Here is an 18694-nt window from a genome sequence, read left to right on the forward strand (position 1 = left end):
CCGGTAGGTTCCGGTCCACTTGTGTTCGATATTCCTCCCAGGGTTGGAGGGCCCTGCATGTCAGCTCTTGCTGCTCCAGACCAAAAAAACAGATCTGGCCAAAGCCAGGTTAAAACAGCCACCGCCCAAGCTCCAAGCTAATTAGATTCAGGTGTGTGTAATTAGGCTCTTACACTTCCGGGCCATCCTCTCTCCTGGCCAGCAGATGTAGCCAACGAGCAGGAATATACCGGCCTTCACACACCCACCCTCTCACTCCATCACACACCTCCCTCCTCAGCTCTGATCTGGAGGGCGGGGCGGCCATCGTCCACAGAGCGTTCTGGCGGGACAAGGCGTCTGTATTCCCGTGTTTCGACCCGGACCTGTGAACATCAGAGAAATGGTACTGTTGGAGTGAGAGAAACCACCTGGTCACTCTATCGTTGGTCTCCTTGTTCGTGGACATCCAGACTAGAGGAGCATGGTCCGTGACCAGAGTGAAGTGTCGTCCCAGGAGATAGTACTTTAATTTCTTCAATGCCCACTGCACCGCTAGGTGCTCTTTCTCCACTGTTGAGTATTTGGTTTCTCGGGGCAACAGCTTCCGGCCTCATGTATAGGATGGGATGCTCCTCCCCTCGTACTTCTCGGGACAAGACCGCTCCCACCCCTGTGTCGGAGGCATCAGTCTGGACCACCATCTCTCTCCCAAAGTTTGGCATCACCAAGACAGTTCCGGAGCACATGGCCTCCTTCACGTTCTGGAAGGCTTCTTCTGCTTTGTCAGTCCACCTGACCCTCTTGGGCTGGGTCTTTTTGGTCAGGTCTGTGAGAGGACAAGCTACAGTTGCATAGTTAGGAATGAACCTACTGTAATAGCTGGTTAGCCCCTCAAAGGTTTTTACCTGAGACTTGGTTTGGGGCCGTGGCCATTGTCTCTTGCGGTTTGACGTTGCCCCTCCCGATGGTGAAGCCCAGGTACTCTGCTTCCTCAAGTTCCAGTCAGCATTTTTCTGCATTGGCGGTTAGACCTGCTCTGCGAAGAGCCTCCAAGACAGCGTTGAGTTGCTTCAGGTGAAATTCCCCAGTTAGGGCTGTACACAGTCACGTCATCCAAATATGCTGCTGAGTACTCACTGTGGGGTCTCAGGACCCTATACATTAGCCTCTTAAGAGTAGGCAGAGCTCCATGCAGGCCGAAGGGTAGAACCGTGTAATGGTACGGCCCTGTAGGCCTGGCAAAGGCTGTCTTCTCCCTCGCCTCTGGAGCCATAATCCCCATCTTTAGCATCTGGTCCTCCTCCTTTTTGATGGCCACCCGTCTGGCCTTTGGGATCCTATAAGGCTGTAATGTTACCTTCTTTCCGGGTTTTGTGTGGATGTGGCGGTGCGTCAAGGTTGTGCGCCTTGGGAGGGGAGAGAAGACATCCCTGCTCTGGTCCACTAGTTCCCCCATCTCTTGCCACTTTAGTTTTGTAAGCTGTGTGTTGATGGCAACCTCCTCTCGAGCCGCTTCTGTGGGGACAGGGGACACAGCAACAACAAGCAACGCCTCTCGGGCGTGCCACTTTTTGAGAAGGATAATGTGGTATATTTGCACCGGCTTCCGGCGCCCTGGCTGCTGAACTGTGTAGTTCACTGGACTCATCTTCTCCAGGATCTCATATGGCCCCTTCCAGGTGGCCAGAAACGTATTCTCTGTTGTGGGCACCAGTACCAGAACTCTTTCCCCATTCTGGAATTCTCTGGGTTGAGCTCCTCGATTGAATACCCTCCTCTGCGCTTCTTGGGCTTGGGCCATATGCTCTCTTACCATTGGCCACAACTTCTGCATCCGATCACCCATTTCAGCCACATGGTCGATTAGACTGTGATGCGGGCTTGGCTCAGTCTCCCAGGTCTCCTGTGCAATGTTCAGGAGCCCCCGGGGTTGTCATCCATATAGGAGCTCGAACGGGGAGAATCCAGTGTATGCCTGGGGCACCCCCCTTATGGAAAAGAGCAAATATGGCAACAACTGGTCCCAGTTCCTTCCATCCTGGTCTACTACCTTACGGAGCATGCTCTTTAAGGTTTTATTAAACCTTTCAACTAGCCCATTGGTCTGAGGGTGGTACATAGAAGTACAGATTTGTTTTACCTTCAGCAGCTTGCACAAGTCCTGCATGATCCGGGACATGAAATGGGTCCCCTGGCCGGTGAGGATCTCCTTGGCTATCCCCACTCGGCTGAAGCACATCACCTGTTCCTTGGCAATACCTTTCGAGGTCATAGTTCTTAGGGGAATGGCCTCTGGGTAGCGGGTAGCATAGTCCAGAATCATCAGGATATATTGGTGCCCTTTGGCGGACTTTGCCAGGGGCCCCACCAGGTCCATTATAATTCTCTCAATGGGGACATCTATGATGGGAAGAGAGATTAGAGGATGCAGTGAGTTGGCATTCGGGACATGACCGGCAATAATCCTCTACGGCTCTTACCACTCCCGGCCAGTAGAAGCGCACCAGGACCCTGTCCTTTGTCTTCTGGACCCCCAGGTGGGCTCCAAGGACATGTGAGTGGGCTAACTGCAAAACGATGGGGACATACCGTTTTGGGACCCACAACAGTTCGTTAACTTTAGAATTGACTTCTTTAGCATAACACAACATATATCTTAATATGTCAATTCACTCACCACAGGGAACATCTTTCCATCTACTTCGGTGACCTGGACCCTCGCTTGGGAGAGATTGGGGTCCTCCAGCTGGGCCGTTCCGAACTGGCCTTTGAGGTTGAGACAGAGGGGCCCCTCTCCGAGATCTTCCTCTGACAGCTCCCAGTCTGGGAATGGATCGAAGGGTTGTGTTGATTCTTCCTCTGATCCCGGCTCAGTGGAGGCCCCATCCGGGTTCCCCTGGGCAGCGCAGATGGGGGTTTTCGTCGACCGTTGGAGGGGTTCTTGGGCCGTGGCCTGATTGGTTTTCCTCCGAGCCCCAGGTGGGGGGTGTTCTTGACGGTTGTACCGGGCCTCCTGCTTCCCCTACAGTTTAGAAAAGAGAGGACAATCACGACCCACCAGAATGTACCGGAAGGTTATGGGACTAGGCCTACTTGAAGTTGACAGTTCCCTTGAGGGGTTGTAAGCTTCACCACTGCCTTGGGATATTCCTTGGTGTCCCCGTGAATGCAGGATACTGCCACGGGATTCTCTGGGGTACGATTGTGCTCACCTACTAGCGGTGGCTGTATCAATGACACCATACTGCCAGAGTCCAACAGGGCTTCCGCATCTCTTCCATCTACTTTGGTTGGGATTGTGGGGGCTGGTGTCTCCTTATGGGTCCAACAGGAGGTCATTAAGTGACAGTGCCTCCCCCCAACTGGGTCCATGGAGTGTGCCGTGGGCATGGGTTCATCTCTACTGGGGCAGTTCCAGGCCACGTGTCCCACCTCACCACACTCATAACACCTTCTTCGGTCGGGGTCTAGCCCGACCCTACGTCGTTGGGGTGGCTCCACCTCTGGGAATTTGGCAGACCTATCGGGCGGCAGGAGTCTCTCTGGTTGTTTCCTTAGCTTACCCTTTGGTTTGTCCATCTTACCAGACTTCAGCAGAGCCATTGTGGTCTGGTGGCTTTCCACTAGGAGGACTAGATAGTCCACAGACTGTGGATTGCCCTGGCTGGCCACCTTCTTGGCATCATAGGGAAGGGCCCGTAGGAAGTGGTCCATTACCACTCTCTCCACCACGCTGGGCCCTGCGAGGTCACTCTGCAACCAGGCCTTCGCCAGCCGGATAAGTTAGTGCATCTGGGCCCTAACTGACTGGGCGGAAACAGAGGTCCATTCCTGGAACTTCAAGGCCCGGGTCATTAACGTGTCGCCATACCAGGCAAGAACCGCTGCCTTAACCACCTTGTAGTCTTTAGCCTGGTCATCTGATAGGTCATAGTAGACCCGTTGTGCTTCTCCAGCCAGGAAGGGTTCAAGCAGCCCAGCCCAGGTGTTCTCGGGCCAACCCTCCCATATTGCTGTTCTCTCGAAGGTTAAGAAGTAGGACTCCATGTCATCCGCCTCTGTCATTTTCAACAGGAACCTGCCAGGGTTGGGTCCACTGGCTGGGGTCGCCTGTGGAGCACAAGTGGGGAGGGTCTGTAGTTGGGCCAGCAACCTAGAATTTTGATTCCTTTGCTCCGTAAAGAACTCCCTGTGCATGTTGAACTGGGGCTGGCTGTCATGAGCCAGCTGCTTGATGAAGTTCTCCATGATCTAGTATTACTTCACAGTCTCTTGTCACTTGCCCTTCAAGCCCGGAGGAATAATGCCCTCATTCTCCACCGGTGTAGTGGTCAGGGGTGGGGCTGGGCTGGCCAACAACTGACGAGAGTGTGAAGTAACAAACATAGACAAAATGTAACCTTTCTCCAGGGAAACGACCCAGGACTTTTATTCAGGGAAAGAAACAGAATGCCCCACAGCGCTGGGTAACAATAAAACCAAAACAAAACCTAGCTCATCTTTGAGCCTTTCTACGCGGGTCTTCTCTGCTACCGGACAGCTAAGCTGTTTACCAGCGTATCCAACAAAAGAAAACAGAAATTCACCAGGCTTGTCCTTACTTGGGTCAGGCCTACGGCCAAGTAACGTCCGGTAGGTTCCGGTCCACTTGGGTTCGATATTCCTCCCAGGGTTGGAGGGCCCTGCATGTCAGCTCTTGCTGCTCCAGACCAAAACAACAGATCTGGCCAAAGCCAGGTTAAAACAGACACCGCCCAAGCTCCAAGCTAATTAGATTCAGGTGTGTGTAATTAGGCTCTTACACTTCCGGGCCATCCTCTCTCCTGGCCAGCAGATGTAGCCAACGAGCAGGAATATACCGGACTTCACACACCCACCCTCTCAATCCATCACAGTAACAAAAAGGTCAAGGGGTCTGAATACTTTCCGAATGCACTGTACATGTTCCCTTTTTGTTTTTTATTTTCATTCAAAGCTATAAAACAAGCTCCACTCTCTACCATACTGACCTTCTTTTCTTTGAGGTAGTATCCAATTGCAAAATTTCTGTCGCCTGTTTCTTTTTCAGATTGGAACCTGAGAGACACAGAGACAAAGAAAGTCCATCACAACATCACATCAATAATGCAACAAACAGAGAGAAAATGTTCTAGAAATGTATTTTTTCTGGCAAATTAAGACATTAGCTAAAACTCACGTGGCATTGCTGAACCCCACGTACTCTTGACCAGCCATCTTCTTGATAAAATCCATCACCTGAGGAGAAAGGATGACTGATATAGTTATTCTGCCATGGCAAAGACAAAAGATAATTGCCGGCGTGGTGCGGCATGGTATTGTGTCAAGCTTGTATTGTGTGTTCCACTGTACGGTATTATATTCGTATCAATGTGAGGTGAGATGTATGGAATGATGACATTAATGATATGTACAGTGAGGGGAAAAAAAGTATTTGATTCCATGCTGATTTTGTACGTTTGCCCACTGACAAAAGAAACGATCAGTCTATAATTTCAATGGTAGGTTTATTTGAACAGTGAGAGACAGAATAACAACAAACAAATCCAGAAAAACGCATGTCAAAAATGTTATGAATTGATTTGCATTTTAATGAGGGAAATAAGTATTTGACCCCTCTGCAAAACATGACTTAGTACTTGGTGGCAAAACCCTTGTTGGCAATCACAGAGGTCAGACGTTTCTTGTAGTTGGCCACCAGGTTTCCACACATCTCAGGAGGGATTTTGTTCCACTCCTCTTTGCAGATCTTCTCCTAGTCATTAAGGTTTCGAGGCTGACCTTTGGCAACTCGAACCTTCAGCTCCCTCCACAGATTTTCTATGGGATTAAAGTCTGGAGACTGGCTACCTTAATGTGCTTCTTCTTGAGCCACTCCTTTGTTGCCTTGGCCGTGTGTTATGAGTCATTGTCATGCTGGAATACCCATCCACGACCCATTTTCAATGCCCTGGCTGAGGGAAGGAGGTTCTCGCTAAAGATTTGACGGTACATGGCCCAGTCCATCATCCCTTTGATGCAGTGAAGTTGTCCTGTCCCCTTAGCAGAAAAACATCCCCAAAGCATAATGTTTCCACCTCCATGTTTGACGGTGGGGATGGTGTTCTTGGGGTCATAGGCAGCATTCCTCCTCCTCCAAACACGGCGAGTTGAGTTGATGCCAAAGAGCTCGATTTTGGACTCATCTGACCACAACACTTTCACCCAGTTCTCCTCTGAATCATTCAGATGTTAATTGGCAAACTTCAGACGGGCATGTATATGTGCTTTCTTGAGCAGGGGGACCTTGCGGGCGCTGCAGGATTTCAGTCCTTCACGGCGTAGTGTGTTACCAATTGTTTTCTTGGTGACTATGGTACCAGCTGCCTTGAGATCATTGACAAGATCCTCCCGTGTAGTTCTGGACTGATTCCTCACCGTTCTCATGATCATTGCAACTCCACGAGGTGAGATCTTGCATGGAGCCCCAGGCCGAGGGAGATTGACAGTTATTTTGTGTTTCCTCCATTTGCGAATAATCGCACCAACTGTTGTCACCTTCTCACCAAGCTGCTTGGCGATGGTCTTGTAGCCCATTCCAGCCTTGTGTAGGTCTACAATCTTGTCCCTGACATCCTTGGAGAGCTCTTTGGTCTTGGCCATGGTGGAGAGTTTGGAATCTGATTGATTGATTGCTTCTGTGGACAGGTGTCTTTTATACAGGTAACAAGCTGAGATTAGGAGCACTCCCTTTAAGAGTGTGCTCCTAATCTCACCTCGTTACCTGTATAAAAGACACCTGGCAGCCTGAAATCTTTCTGATTGAGAGGGGGTCAAATACTTTTTCCCTCATTAAAATGCAAATCAATTCATAACAATTTTGACATGCGTTTTTCTGGATTTTTTTGTTGTTATTCTGTCTCTCACTGTTCAAATAAACCTACCATTAAAATTATAGACTGATCATTTCTTTGTCAGTGGGCAAACGTACAAAATCAGCAGGGGATCAAATACTTTTTTCCCTCACTGTATAGTACTCACATAGTCAAACTTCTCTGCTTTGTTTGAGCCAGGCTAGTGACACAGAGAGGGAGGAAGAACAGACATGAACAACAGACTTGTACTGTAAAAGCAACAATAAAAGACAATCACATCAAAGGCCTTTAGCTAAGTCAACCACAGGGTAGCAGCCTTCATAAGGACTTTTAGGATACAGGAGGCTGAAAACTTTACTATAGTATTATTCATGATGTCCCGATATCCAGGACTTTTAGGATACAGGAGGCTGAAAACTTTACTATAGTATTATTAATGATGTCCCAATATCCAGGACTTTTAGGATACAGGAGGCTGAAAACTTTACTATAGTATTATTCATGATGTCCCAATATCCAGGACTTTTAGGATACAGGAGGCTGAAAACTTTACTATAGTATTATTCATGATGTCCCAATATCCAGGACTTTTAGGATACAGGAGGCTGAAAACTTCACTATAGTATTATTCATGATGTCCCAATATCCTACTAACGTTGTACAAGGTGACAAAAGCAAGCAGTTTTCACAGTGTGTACGGTAGATAGCGGCTTGTAAAGATAACGGTAATGATTTTCATGAAGTCTCAGCAGTTTACAGACACTTTCAATAGTTACACCTGTTCCAAATCAACAGCACCTAGTCTGAAACAGGCACATTATACAGTGGGGAAAAAAAGTATTTAGTCAGCCACCAATTGTGCAAGTTCTCCCACTTATCTCAACCCCATAGAAAATCTTTGGAGGGAGTTGAAAGTCTGTGTTGCCCAGCGACAGCCCCAAAACATCACTGCTCTAGAGGAGATCTGCATGGAGGAATGGACCAAAATACCAGCAACAGTGTGTGAAAACCTTGTGAAGACTTACAGAAAACGTTTGACCTGTGTCATTGCCAACAAAGGGTATATAACAAAGTATTGAGAAACTTTTGTTATTGACCAAATACTTATTTTCCACCATAATTTGCAAATAAATTCATAAAAAATCCTACAATATGATTTTCTGGATTTATTTTTCTCATTTTGTCTGTCATAGTTGACGTGTACCTATGATGAAAATTACTGTCACGATCGTCTAAGGAGGAGGACCAATGCGCAGCGTTGAAGGTGAACATATTTATATTTATTTAATGATCACACGATCAAAACAACAAACGAAAAACGTGACGTCTATGGTTTCAACACAAACCAACACGAACAAGAAACCACAAACACAAAGTGAAAGACAGACAGTTAAATATGGCTCCCAATCAGTGGCGGCTCCTGAAAAAATTCTCAGGAGGGGCAATTTTTCTGATGATTTAGGTGACCTACACACTTGCACGAGTCCGTGCACGCGATTCCAGATATCTTTACCTCTGAATAAACTGCCTTTATTATACCATATCCACCCTGTCCAAAGTCTCTACTTGGTCTCAGTTCTCCAGTAAACTTGTGATTATCAACAGTACACAACGGTAACAAACAATTGGGGGAACTCACGGGGCAGATAGTAACCACTTAAAAGGAAGCGATTCCCAAACCTTCCATAACAAAGCCATCACCTACAGAGAGATGAACTTGGAGAAGAGTCCCCTAAGTAAGCTTGTCCTGGGCCTCTGTTCACAAACACAAACAGACCCCACACAGCCCCAGGACAACAACAACAACAACAACAACAACACAATTAGACCCAACCAAATCATGAGAAAACAAAAAGAGAATTACTTGACACATTGGAAAGAACAAACAAAAAAACAGAGCAAACTAGAATGCTATTTGGCCCTAAACAGAGAGTACACAGTGGCAGAATACCTGACCACTGTGACTGACCCAAACTTAAGGAAAGCTTTGACTATGTACAGACTCAGTGACCATAGCCTTGCTATTGAGAAAGGCCGCCGTAGGCAGACCTGGCTCTCAAGAGAAGACAGGCTATGTGCACACTGCCCACAAAATGAGGTGGAAACTGAGCTGCACTTCCTAACCTCCTGCCAAATGTATGACCATATTAGAGACACATATTTCCCTCAGATTACAGCGATCCACAAAGAATTCGAAAACAAACCCAATTTTGATAAACTCCCTTATCTACTGGGTGAAAAACCACAGTGTGCCATCACAGCTGCAAGATTTGTGACCTGTTGCCACAAGAAAAGGGCAACCAGTGAAGAACAAACACCATTGTAAATACAACCCATATTTATGTTTATTTATTTTCCCATTTGTACTTTAACTATTTGCACATTGTAACAACACTGTATATATACATAATATGACATTTGAAATGTCTTTATTCTTTTGAAACTTCTGAGTGTAATGTTTACTGTTAATATTTATTGTTTATTTCACTTTTGTTTACTATCTACTTCCCTTGCTTTGGCAATGTTAACACACGTTTCCCTTGCCAATAAAGCCCTTAAATTGAATTGAATTGATAGTAAGGTCGCAATGACACAGAAAGCAGTTCAATGTCGGGGTACAGAGTCGCTCTCTTACCAGGATCGCGGTCCGCTCTGACCAGGGTGAAGGTGGCCGGCTCCACTTCTCTGTCCGGGACTCATCCAGCCAAGTCTCCCAGCTGTATTGGGATTCAGCTGCCAGCAGCGTTTTCATTATTTAGTCCGTTCGTAGCGGGTATGTACACGATCAACAAGATCAGTCCAAAACCAACCACTGGAAATCCATGGTTGGCAGAATGTTTGTAAACTAAGTCTACAAATTAAAAACATAAAATAACGCCGCACTGCAGGTCGCAACAGAGACGCTGCTAGCCGCCATTGTCTTAGTTACGTTCAACGTTACGTCACGTATGACGAAAGCGCGTAAGTGCATGCCCACAGACACCCATAGAGAATGTATTGAAAGCTTTGAAATGTGAAAAAAATAGATTTTACATGACAGGCTATGAGAGACTTCTGGGCGATTTTCAACTTGACTGAAATCGCCCCAAAAACGGGCGGGGCCATTTGAAGCACGACTTTAGCCTGATTTGACATTTAGTGGCTGGCAGATCAGACGTGAACACTGATAACTGCTGTTGCCGTGATATAATTGATTAGAAAAAAAATCCCTTCCTTTTCCCGTTTGGCAGTGCGTCGCCCATATCGCCCTATTGAACAAGCCGTCCCTGCTCCCAATCAGAGACAACCAGCTGACACTCGTTGCCTCTGATTGGGAGTCACTCAGGCCAACATAGAAATACAAACATAGAATTTCACACCCTGGCTCAACATAACAGTGTCCCCAGAGCCAGGGCGTGACAGTACCCCCCCCTAAAGGCGCGGACTCCGACCGCGCCAACTAAATACCACAGGGGAGGGACCGGGTGGGCACTCCGCCTAGGCGGCGGATCCGGCTCCGGGCATGATCCCCACTCCTTCTCTAACCCCCCAAAGTACCCCTGGTCCGATCTGGCCCTGCTGACCAGAGCTGAACTGAACACTGGTGGAGCGGATTGCTCTAGCTCCGGCGTGACGCAGCACCTGACCGGTGCCGGACCCGCCACCGGTGGAACAGGCACGGGCCGTGCCGGACTGACGACGCACACCACTGGCTTGGTGTGGGGAGCAGGAGCGGGCTGGACCGGGCTGACGAAGCTCACCACTGACTTGGTGCGGGGAGCAGGAACGGGCCGTGCCGGGCTGACGACGCGCACCACTGACTTGGTACGGGGAGCAGGAACGGGCCGGACCGGGCTGACGAAGCTCACCACTGACTTGGTGCGGGGAGCAGGAACGGGCCGTGCCGGGCTGACGACGCGCACCACTGACTTGGTACGGGGAGCAGGAACGGGCCGGACAGGGCTGACGAAACGCACCACAGACTTGGTGCGGGGAGCAGGAATGGGCCGGACTGGGCTGGCGACGCGCACCACAGACTTGGTGCGGAGAGCAGGAATGGGCCGGACAGGGCTGACGAAACGCACCACTGACTCGGTGCGGGGAGCAGGAATGGGCAGGGCCGAGCTGGCGATGCGCACCGTAGACTTGGTGCGAGTGGCAGGAACAGGCCGGACCGTACTGGGAACACACACCACTGGCCCTACGTGGGGATCAGGAACAGGCCGGACCGGACTGGCAACACACGCCAGTACCTCTCGCCGTGCCTCTACATCTTCCACCCCCTCTTCGACCAGTGGCCCCCGTAACCTGGCGGCCTCCTCTGCCAATCCGCTGGGCCGCTCTGCCGCGGTCTCCTGCTGGCCCGTCGTCAACGGCGTTAGCCCCCCCCTAAAAAATTTCTGGGCGTCTCCCCTACCCGTGGACCAGGTCTCCATGTCCCTCGCCAGCCTTTCGCCCTTCTGCCACAATGTCAAGCCCTTCTCTTCCTCACTCGGCTTGACCCAGTCGAGGAGGCGAAGGAGATCTGTTAGGGATCTCCCTGGCGATGGCTCCTGGACACGCTGCTTGGTCACATCTTGGTGGTTTCTTCTGTCACGATCGTCTAAGGAGGAGGACCAATGCGCAGCGTTGAAGGTGAACATATTTATATTTATTTAATGATCACACGATCAAAACGAAAAACGTGACGTCTATGGTTTCAACACAAACCAACACGAACAAGAAACCACAAACACAAAGTGAAAGACAGACAGTTAAATATGGCTCCCAATCAGAGACAACCAGCTGACACTCGTTGCCTCTGATTGGGAGTCACTCAGGCCAACATAGAAATACAAACATAGAATTTCACACCCTGGCTCAACATAACAGTGTCCCCAGAGCCAGGGCGTGACAATTACAGGCCTCTCTCATCTTTTTAAGTGGGAGAACTTGCACAATTGGTGGCTGACTAAATACTTTTTTTCCCCACTGTATATCACTGATCAATCACTGATAGGGCGGATTTGCTTGTGAAATAACATTATTTTACTGTATACAAATTCAATAGCATAGCAGTGATGGCCCAAGTGACCCCAAATATCATATGTCAATACATGTCCTGTATTGGGGTATAAATAAGATTGTTTGCTTCACAAAGATGTATTACACCGTAACATTTCCATTTCAGTATATCTATTCAATTGAAGATGAATTCTGAACAGATAAGCAGAAATCCAGACTTAAACCCTCCTGTTATTCCTTCAGGCTATCTCGGTCTTCCTTATCTAACTCCCACTTGGAGCCCCATTCGTCTTTATATATAATATATCCTTCCCTGCTGTCTATCTGCCTTCTCTCTCTCTCTGACTGAGATAGCGACACAAGCATGCACACACACCTCTCCAAAGAGCCACAATAATTGGCTATGCTGATGCTCCCACCCATCTCAGGGTCCCTCCCCCAGCACGGTGTGAGGGGGAGAGGAGAGCAGTAAAGCTGGCACAACCAGGTTCAAAGCGTTAAGAACACACAACACTACTGACGGCACTACTGACTACCCTACTGACTACCCTACTGAATACACTACTGACGACACTACTGACGACCCTACTGACGACACTACTGACTACACAACTGACTACACTACTGACGACACAACTGACGACACTACTGACTACCCTAATGACGACACTACTGACTACCCTACTGACGACACCACTGACTACACCACTGACGACCCTACTGACGACACTACTGACTACACTACTGACTACACTACTGACGACACAACTGACGACACTACTGACTACCCTAATGACGACACTACTGACTACCCTAATGACGACACTACTGATGTACTGACGACACTACTGACAACACTACTGACTACCCTAATGACGACACTACTGACTACCCTAATGACGACACTACTGATGTACTGACTACACTACTGACGACACAACTGACGACACTACTGACGACACTACTGACGACACTACTGACGACACTACTGACTACCCTAATGACGACACTACTGACTACCCTAATGACGACACTACTGACTACACTACTGACGACACTACTGATGTACTGACGGCACTACTGACGACACCACTGACACTACTGCCGACACTACTGCCGACACCACTGACTACACCACTGACGACACTACTGACGACACTACTGACAACACTACTGACAACCCTAATGACGACACTACTGACGTACTGACGACACAACTGACGACACCACTGACGAAACCACTGACGACGACACTACTGACTACACTACTGACGACACAACTGACTACACTACTGACGACACAACTGACGACACTACTGACGACACTACTGACTACCCTAATGACGACACTACTGACTACACTACTGACGACACTACTGATGTACTGACGGCACTACTGACGACACCACTGACACTACTGACGACACCACTGACGACACTACTGACGACACTACTGATGACACCACTGACGATACTACTGACAACACTACTGACTACATTACTGACGACACTACTGACGACACCACTGACACCACTGACTACACCACTGACGACACTACTGACGACACTACTGACAACACTACTGACAACCCTAATGACGACACTACTGACGTACTGACGACACCACTGACGAAACCACTGACGACACCACTGACGACACCACTGACGACACTACTGACGAGACTACTGACGAGACCACTGACTACACTACTGACTACACTACTGACGACAGTACTGACGACACCACTGACGACACTACTGACGACACCACTGACGACACTGCTGTACATGTGACTACTATCTACAGCCATGCCAGATAGACCCGGGTTCAAATACTGTTCGAAATAATTTCAAATACTTTAGCTGTGTTTGACTGAGCTTGACTGTTGCAATGGGACCAATAGAAAAGTCAGAGAAGAGCACAGCCCGCCCACCTGGCAGCCTAAAGCAAATGTTTATGTTTTGTGTTTGAAAGATTTCCAATTTTAACCCAAGACTAGCACCAGATAGAAGCATGTGTCAGGGCCAAAGCCAAACTAGGTCAGTGTTGGGTCCAAGGCTGGCAGGGTGACCTGGATCTTGGTTTTGTGTTTGTATTTGTTTTACATGTCAAACACTGAACCGTCCGTGGGTTTCAACAAAACGTGGATTCAGAAACCATTGAACCGTCCTTGGGTTACAACAAACGTGGATTCAGAAACCATTGAGCCGTCCTTGGGTTACAACAGACGTGGATTCAGAAACCATTGAACCGTCCTTGGGTTACAACAAACGTGGATTCAGAAACCATTGAACCGTCCTTGGGTTACAACAAACGTGGATTCAGAAACCATTGAGCAGTGACTTATATCACCGACACATCATCGAGGGTGGGATGTTTTTACGGGACGATTCAGTCAGCCAGGATATACTCATACCATGTATACGGTGGTCTGCAGGCTGTCTTGCCTATTTACCTTGATAAGAGAACTGATGACAATGGCTCCAGCATTCACCATGGGGTTGTGGGGTTTGTCTAGGCACACAATTATCAGGGTTAAAACAGAGTTAACACAGTATATTCCTAGAAGTAGATGCTTTAGTATTTTGGTAGAAAGTAGAAGATAAACTATCTTGTCAACTTGAACTCACGTGGCCTTAACTTGTACAGAAATCAACTCATATTCTTCCACCAAACAAACAAAAAAAGCCATACAATACAGCAAGGCTTCCCTTACCCACCATCCTCATCCAGGTAGAGCTTGTTGAACTTGAGTCCACTGGGCTCCATCCCTACGTAGCGGTGTACCTTCTCTGTCCCAGCCTCGTGGATGGCCACAGCATACTCCAGAGGCTTCACACACGACTGGAGACAGAAGGGCTGCTTGGTTTCTCCTACTGAGTGTCTGGGGGGAGAGGAGGGAGGAGACAGGGAAACACAGGGGAGGAGAGGGAGAGGAGGGAGGAGACAGGGAAACACAGGGGAGGAGAGGGAGAGGAGGGAGGAGACATGGAAACATAGGGGAGGAGAGGGAGAGGAGGGAGGAGACAGGGAAACACAGGGGAGGAGAGGGAGAGGAGGGAGGAGACATGGAAACACAGGGGAGGAGAGGGAGAGGAGGGAGGAGACAGGGAAACACAGGGGAGGAGAGGGAGAGGAGGGAGGAGACATGGAAACATAGGGGAGGAGAGGGAGAGGAGGGAGGAGACAGGGAAACACAGGGGAGGAGAGGGAGAGGAGGGAGGAGACATGGAAACACAGGGGAGGAGAGGGAGAGGAGGGAGGAGACAGGGAAACACAGGGGAGGAGAGGGAGAGGAGGGAGGAGACAGGGAAACACAGGGGAGGAGAGGGAGAGGAGGGAGGAGACAGGGAAACACAGGGGAGGAGAGGGAGAGGAGGGAGGAGACAGGGAAACACAGGGGAGGAGAGGGAGAGGAGGGAGGAGACAGGGAAACACAGGGGAGGAGAGGGAGAGGAGGGAGGAGACAGGGAAACAGGGGAGGAGAGGGAGAGGAGGGAGGAGACAGGGAAACACAGGGGAGGAGAGGGAGAGGAGGGAGGAGACAGGGAAACAGGGGAGGAGAGGGAGAGGAGGGAGGAGACAGGGAAACACAGGGGAAGAAAGAGGGAGGGAGGAGACAGGGAACACAGGGGAGGAGAGGGAGAGGAGGGAGAGGAGGGAGGAGACAGGGAAACACAGGGGAGGAGAGGGAGAGGAGGGAGGAGACAGGGAAACACAAGAGAAGAAAGAGGGAGGGAGAGGAGGGAGGAGACATGGAAACACAGGGAAGGAGAAGGGAGAGTAGGGAGGAGACAGGGAAACACAGGGGAGGATAGGGAGAGGAGGGAGGAGACAGGGAAACACAGGGGAGGAGAGGGAGAGAAGGGAGGAGACATGGAAACACAGGGGAGGAGAGGGAGAGGAGGGAGGAGACATGGAAACACAGGGGAGGAGAGGGAGAGGAGGGAGAGGAGGGAGGAGACAGGGAAACACAGGGGAGGAGAGGGAGAGGAGGAAGGAGACAGGGAAACACAGGGGAGGAGAGGGAGAGGAGGGAGGAGACAGGGAAACACAGGGGAGGAGAGGGAGAGGAGGGAGGAGACAGGGAAACAGGGGAGGAGAGGGAGAGGAGGGAGGAGACAGGGAAACACAGGGGAGGAGAGGGAGAGGAGGGAGGAGACAGGGAAACACAGGGGAGGAGAGGGAGAGGAGGGAGGAGACAGGGAAACAGGGGAGGAGAGGGAGAGGAGGGAGGAGACAGGGAAACACAGGGGAGGAGAGGGAGAGCAGGGAGGAGACAGGGAAACACAGGGGAGGAGAGGGAGAGGAGGGAGGAGACAGGGAAACACAGGGGAGGAGAGGGAGAGGAGGTAGAGGAGGGAGGAGACAGGGAAACAGGGGAGGAGAGGTAGAGGAGGGAGGAGACAGGGAAACACAGGGGAGGAGAGGGAGAGGAGGGAGGAGAAGCCCTAGTTGTCAGCATAAGTCACTATTTCACATTCAGCTATGTTTTTCAATTACTTTTAATATGCCAGACATCCATACATACCTCTGTCCATCCACAGTACACAGAGACACACCCCAGAGATCAGGACTGTTGTACATACCTCTGTACATCCACAGTACACAGAGACACACCCCAGAGATCAGGACTGTTGTACATACCTCTGTCCATCCACAGAGACACACCCCAGAGATCAGGACTGTTGACATACCTCTGTCCATCCACAGAGACACACCCCAGAGATCAGGACTGTTGTACATACCTCTGTCCATCCACAGTACACAGAGACACACCCCAGAGATCAGGACTGTTGTACATACCTCTGTCCATCCACAGTACACAGAGACACACCCCAGAGATCAGGACTGTTGTACATACCTCTGTCCATCCACAGTACACAGAGACACACCCCAGAGATCAGGACTGAACTTGGCCAGGTGGGGAATGTAGACTGCTACCTGGATCCAGGAAGTTCAGACATACCATCAGAACAGGTGCATGTTTCTAGCACCAACAGTGCAGTAATATCTAGCAATACAATATCAGAATGAGCAATATCAGAGTCTGGAATACAGTGTGTAGACATTATTCAAGTGACCAGTGTTCCATTATTCAAATGACCAGTGTTCCATTATTCAAGTGACCAGTGTTCCATTATTAAAGTGACCAGTGTTCCATTATTCAAGTGACCAGTGTTCCATTATTCAAGTGACCAGTGTTCCACTATTAAAGTGACCAGTGTTCCACTATTCAAGTGACCAGTGTTCCACTATTCAAGTGACCAGTTTTCCATTATTCAAGTGATCAGTGTTCCATTATTAAAGTGACCAGTGTTCCACTATTCAAGTGACCAGTTTTCCATTATTCAAGTGACCAGTGTTCCATTATTAAAGTGACCAGTGTTCCATTATTCAAGTGACCAGTGTTCCATTATTCAAGTGACCAGTGTTCCACTATTCAAGTGACCAGTGTTCCATTATTCAAGTGACCAGTGTTCCATTATTCAAGTGACCAGTGTTCCACTATTCAAGTGACCAGTGTTCCATTATTCAAGTGACCAGTGTTCCATTATTCAAGTGACCAGTGTTCCATTATTCAAGTGACCAGTGTTCCATTATTCAAGTGACCAGTGTTCCATTATTCAAGTGACCAGTGTTCCACTATTCAAGTGACCAGTGTTCCATTATTCAAGTGACCAGTGTTCCATTATTCAAGTGACCAGTGTTCCATTATTCAAGTGACCAGAGTTCCATGTCTATGTATTGGGCCAAAATAAATTACACGTTAAACAACTACTACTGTACACGTTAAACAACTACTACTGTACACGTTAAACAACTACTACTGTACACATTAAACAACTACTACTGTACACGTTAAACAGCTACTACTGTTCACGTTAAACAACTACTACTGTACACGTTAAACAACTACTACTGTACACGTTAAACAACTACTACTGTACACGTTAAACAGCTACTACTGTACACGTTAAACAACTACTACTGTACACGTTAAACAACTACTACTGTACACGTTAAACAACTACTACTGTACACGTTAAGCAACTACTACTGTACACGTTAAACAACTACTACTGTACATGTTAAACAACTACTACTGTACACGTTAAACAACTACTACTGTACACGTTAAACAACTACTACTGTACACGTTAAACAACTACTACTGTACACGTTAAACAACTACTACTGTACACGTTAAGCAACTACTACTGTACACGTTAAACAACTACTACTGTTCACGTTAAACAACTACTACTGTTCACGTTAAACAACTACTACTGTACATGTTAAACAACTACTACTGTACACGTTAAACAACTACTACTGTACACGTTAAACAACTACTACTGTACACGTTAAACAACTACTACTGTACACGTTAAACAACTACTACTGTACACGTTAAACAACTACTACTGTAGACGTTAAGCAACTACTACTGTACACGTTAAACAACTACTACTGTACACGTTAAGCAACTACTACTGTACACGTTAAACAACTACTACTGTACACGTTAAACAACTACTACTGTACACGTTAAACAACTACTACTGTACACGTTAAGCAACTACTACTGTACACGTTAAACAACTACTACTGTACACGTTAAACAACTACTACTGTACACGTTAAACAACTACTACTGTACACGTTAAACAACTACTACTGTACACGGGAAACAAATATACTTACATGTCCGTCATGGTTTTTCTGGACGGTGTCGTAGATTTTATCTATCTTTGCTACAAAGGAATCAAACTCAGGGATGATGAACTTCTTTCTGAAAGCCTGGATCAGAAGCACTATGTTCCCACCAACACACCTGAGGATTGGTACAACA

The 18694-nt window shown here is 48.4% G+C and overlaps 1 protein-coding gene across 3 annotated transcripts in view; it reads right to left on the minus strand.

Moving 5' to 3' along the window:
• The window catches only part of LOC311138953 (glutaminase kidney isoform, mitochondrial-like), a 47077-nt gene that overhangs the window by 16852 nt on the left and 11531 nt on the right, over nucleotides 1–18694 (minus strand). For 2 of the 3 annotated variants that reach the window (XM_084173769.1, XM_084173770.1), the window contains 7 exons: nucleotides 18547–18676; nucleotides 16703–16782; nucleotides 14559–14722; nucleotides 14294–14352; nucleotides 7021–7053; nucleotides 5180–5238; nucleotides 4992–5058 (listed from right to left, as the gene is read on the minus strand). In XM_084173769.1, the coding sequence (XP_084029895.1) occupies nucleotides 4992–5058; nucleotides 5180–5238; nucleotides 7021–7053; nucleotides 14294–14352; nucleotides 14559–14722; nucleotides 16703–16782; nucleotides 18547–18676 (592 nt within the window). Of the gene's footprint in view, nucleotides 1–4991; nucleotides 5059–5179; nucleotides 5239–7020; nucleotides 7054–14293; nucleotides 14353–14558; nucleotides 14723–16369; nucleotides 16582–16702; nucleotides 16783–18546; nucleotides 18677–18694 lie in introns of those variants that run through there. The other variant, XM_084173771.1, reaches the window with a different exon arrangement.

Source organism: Coregonus lavaretus (assembly GCF_964263955.1).
Source record: "Coregonus lavaretus genome assembly, chromosome: 12".
Taxonomy (NCBI): domain Eukaryota; kingdom Metazoa; phylum Chordata; class Actinopteri; order Salmoniformes; family Salmonidae; genus Coregonus; species Coregonus lavaretus.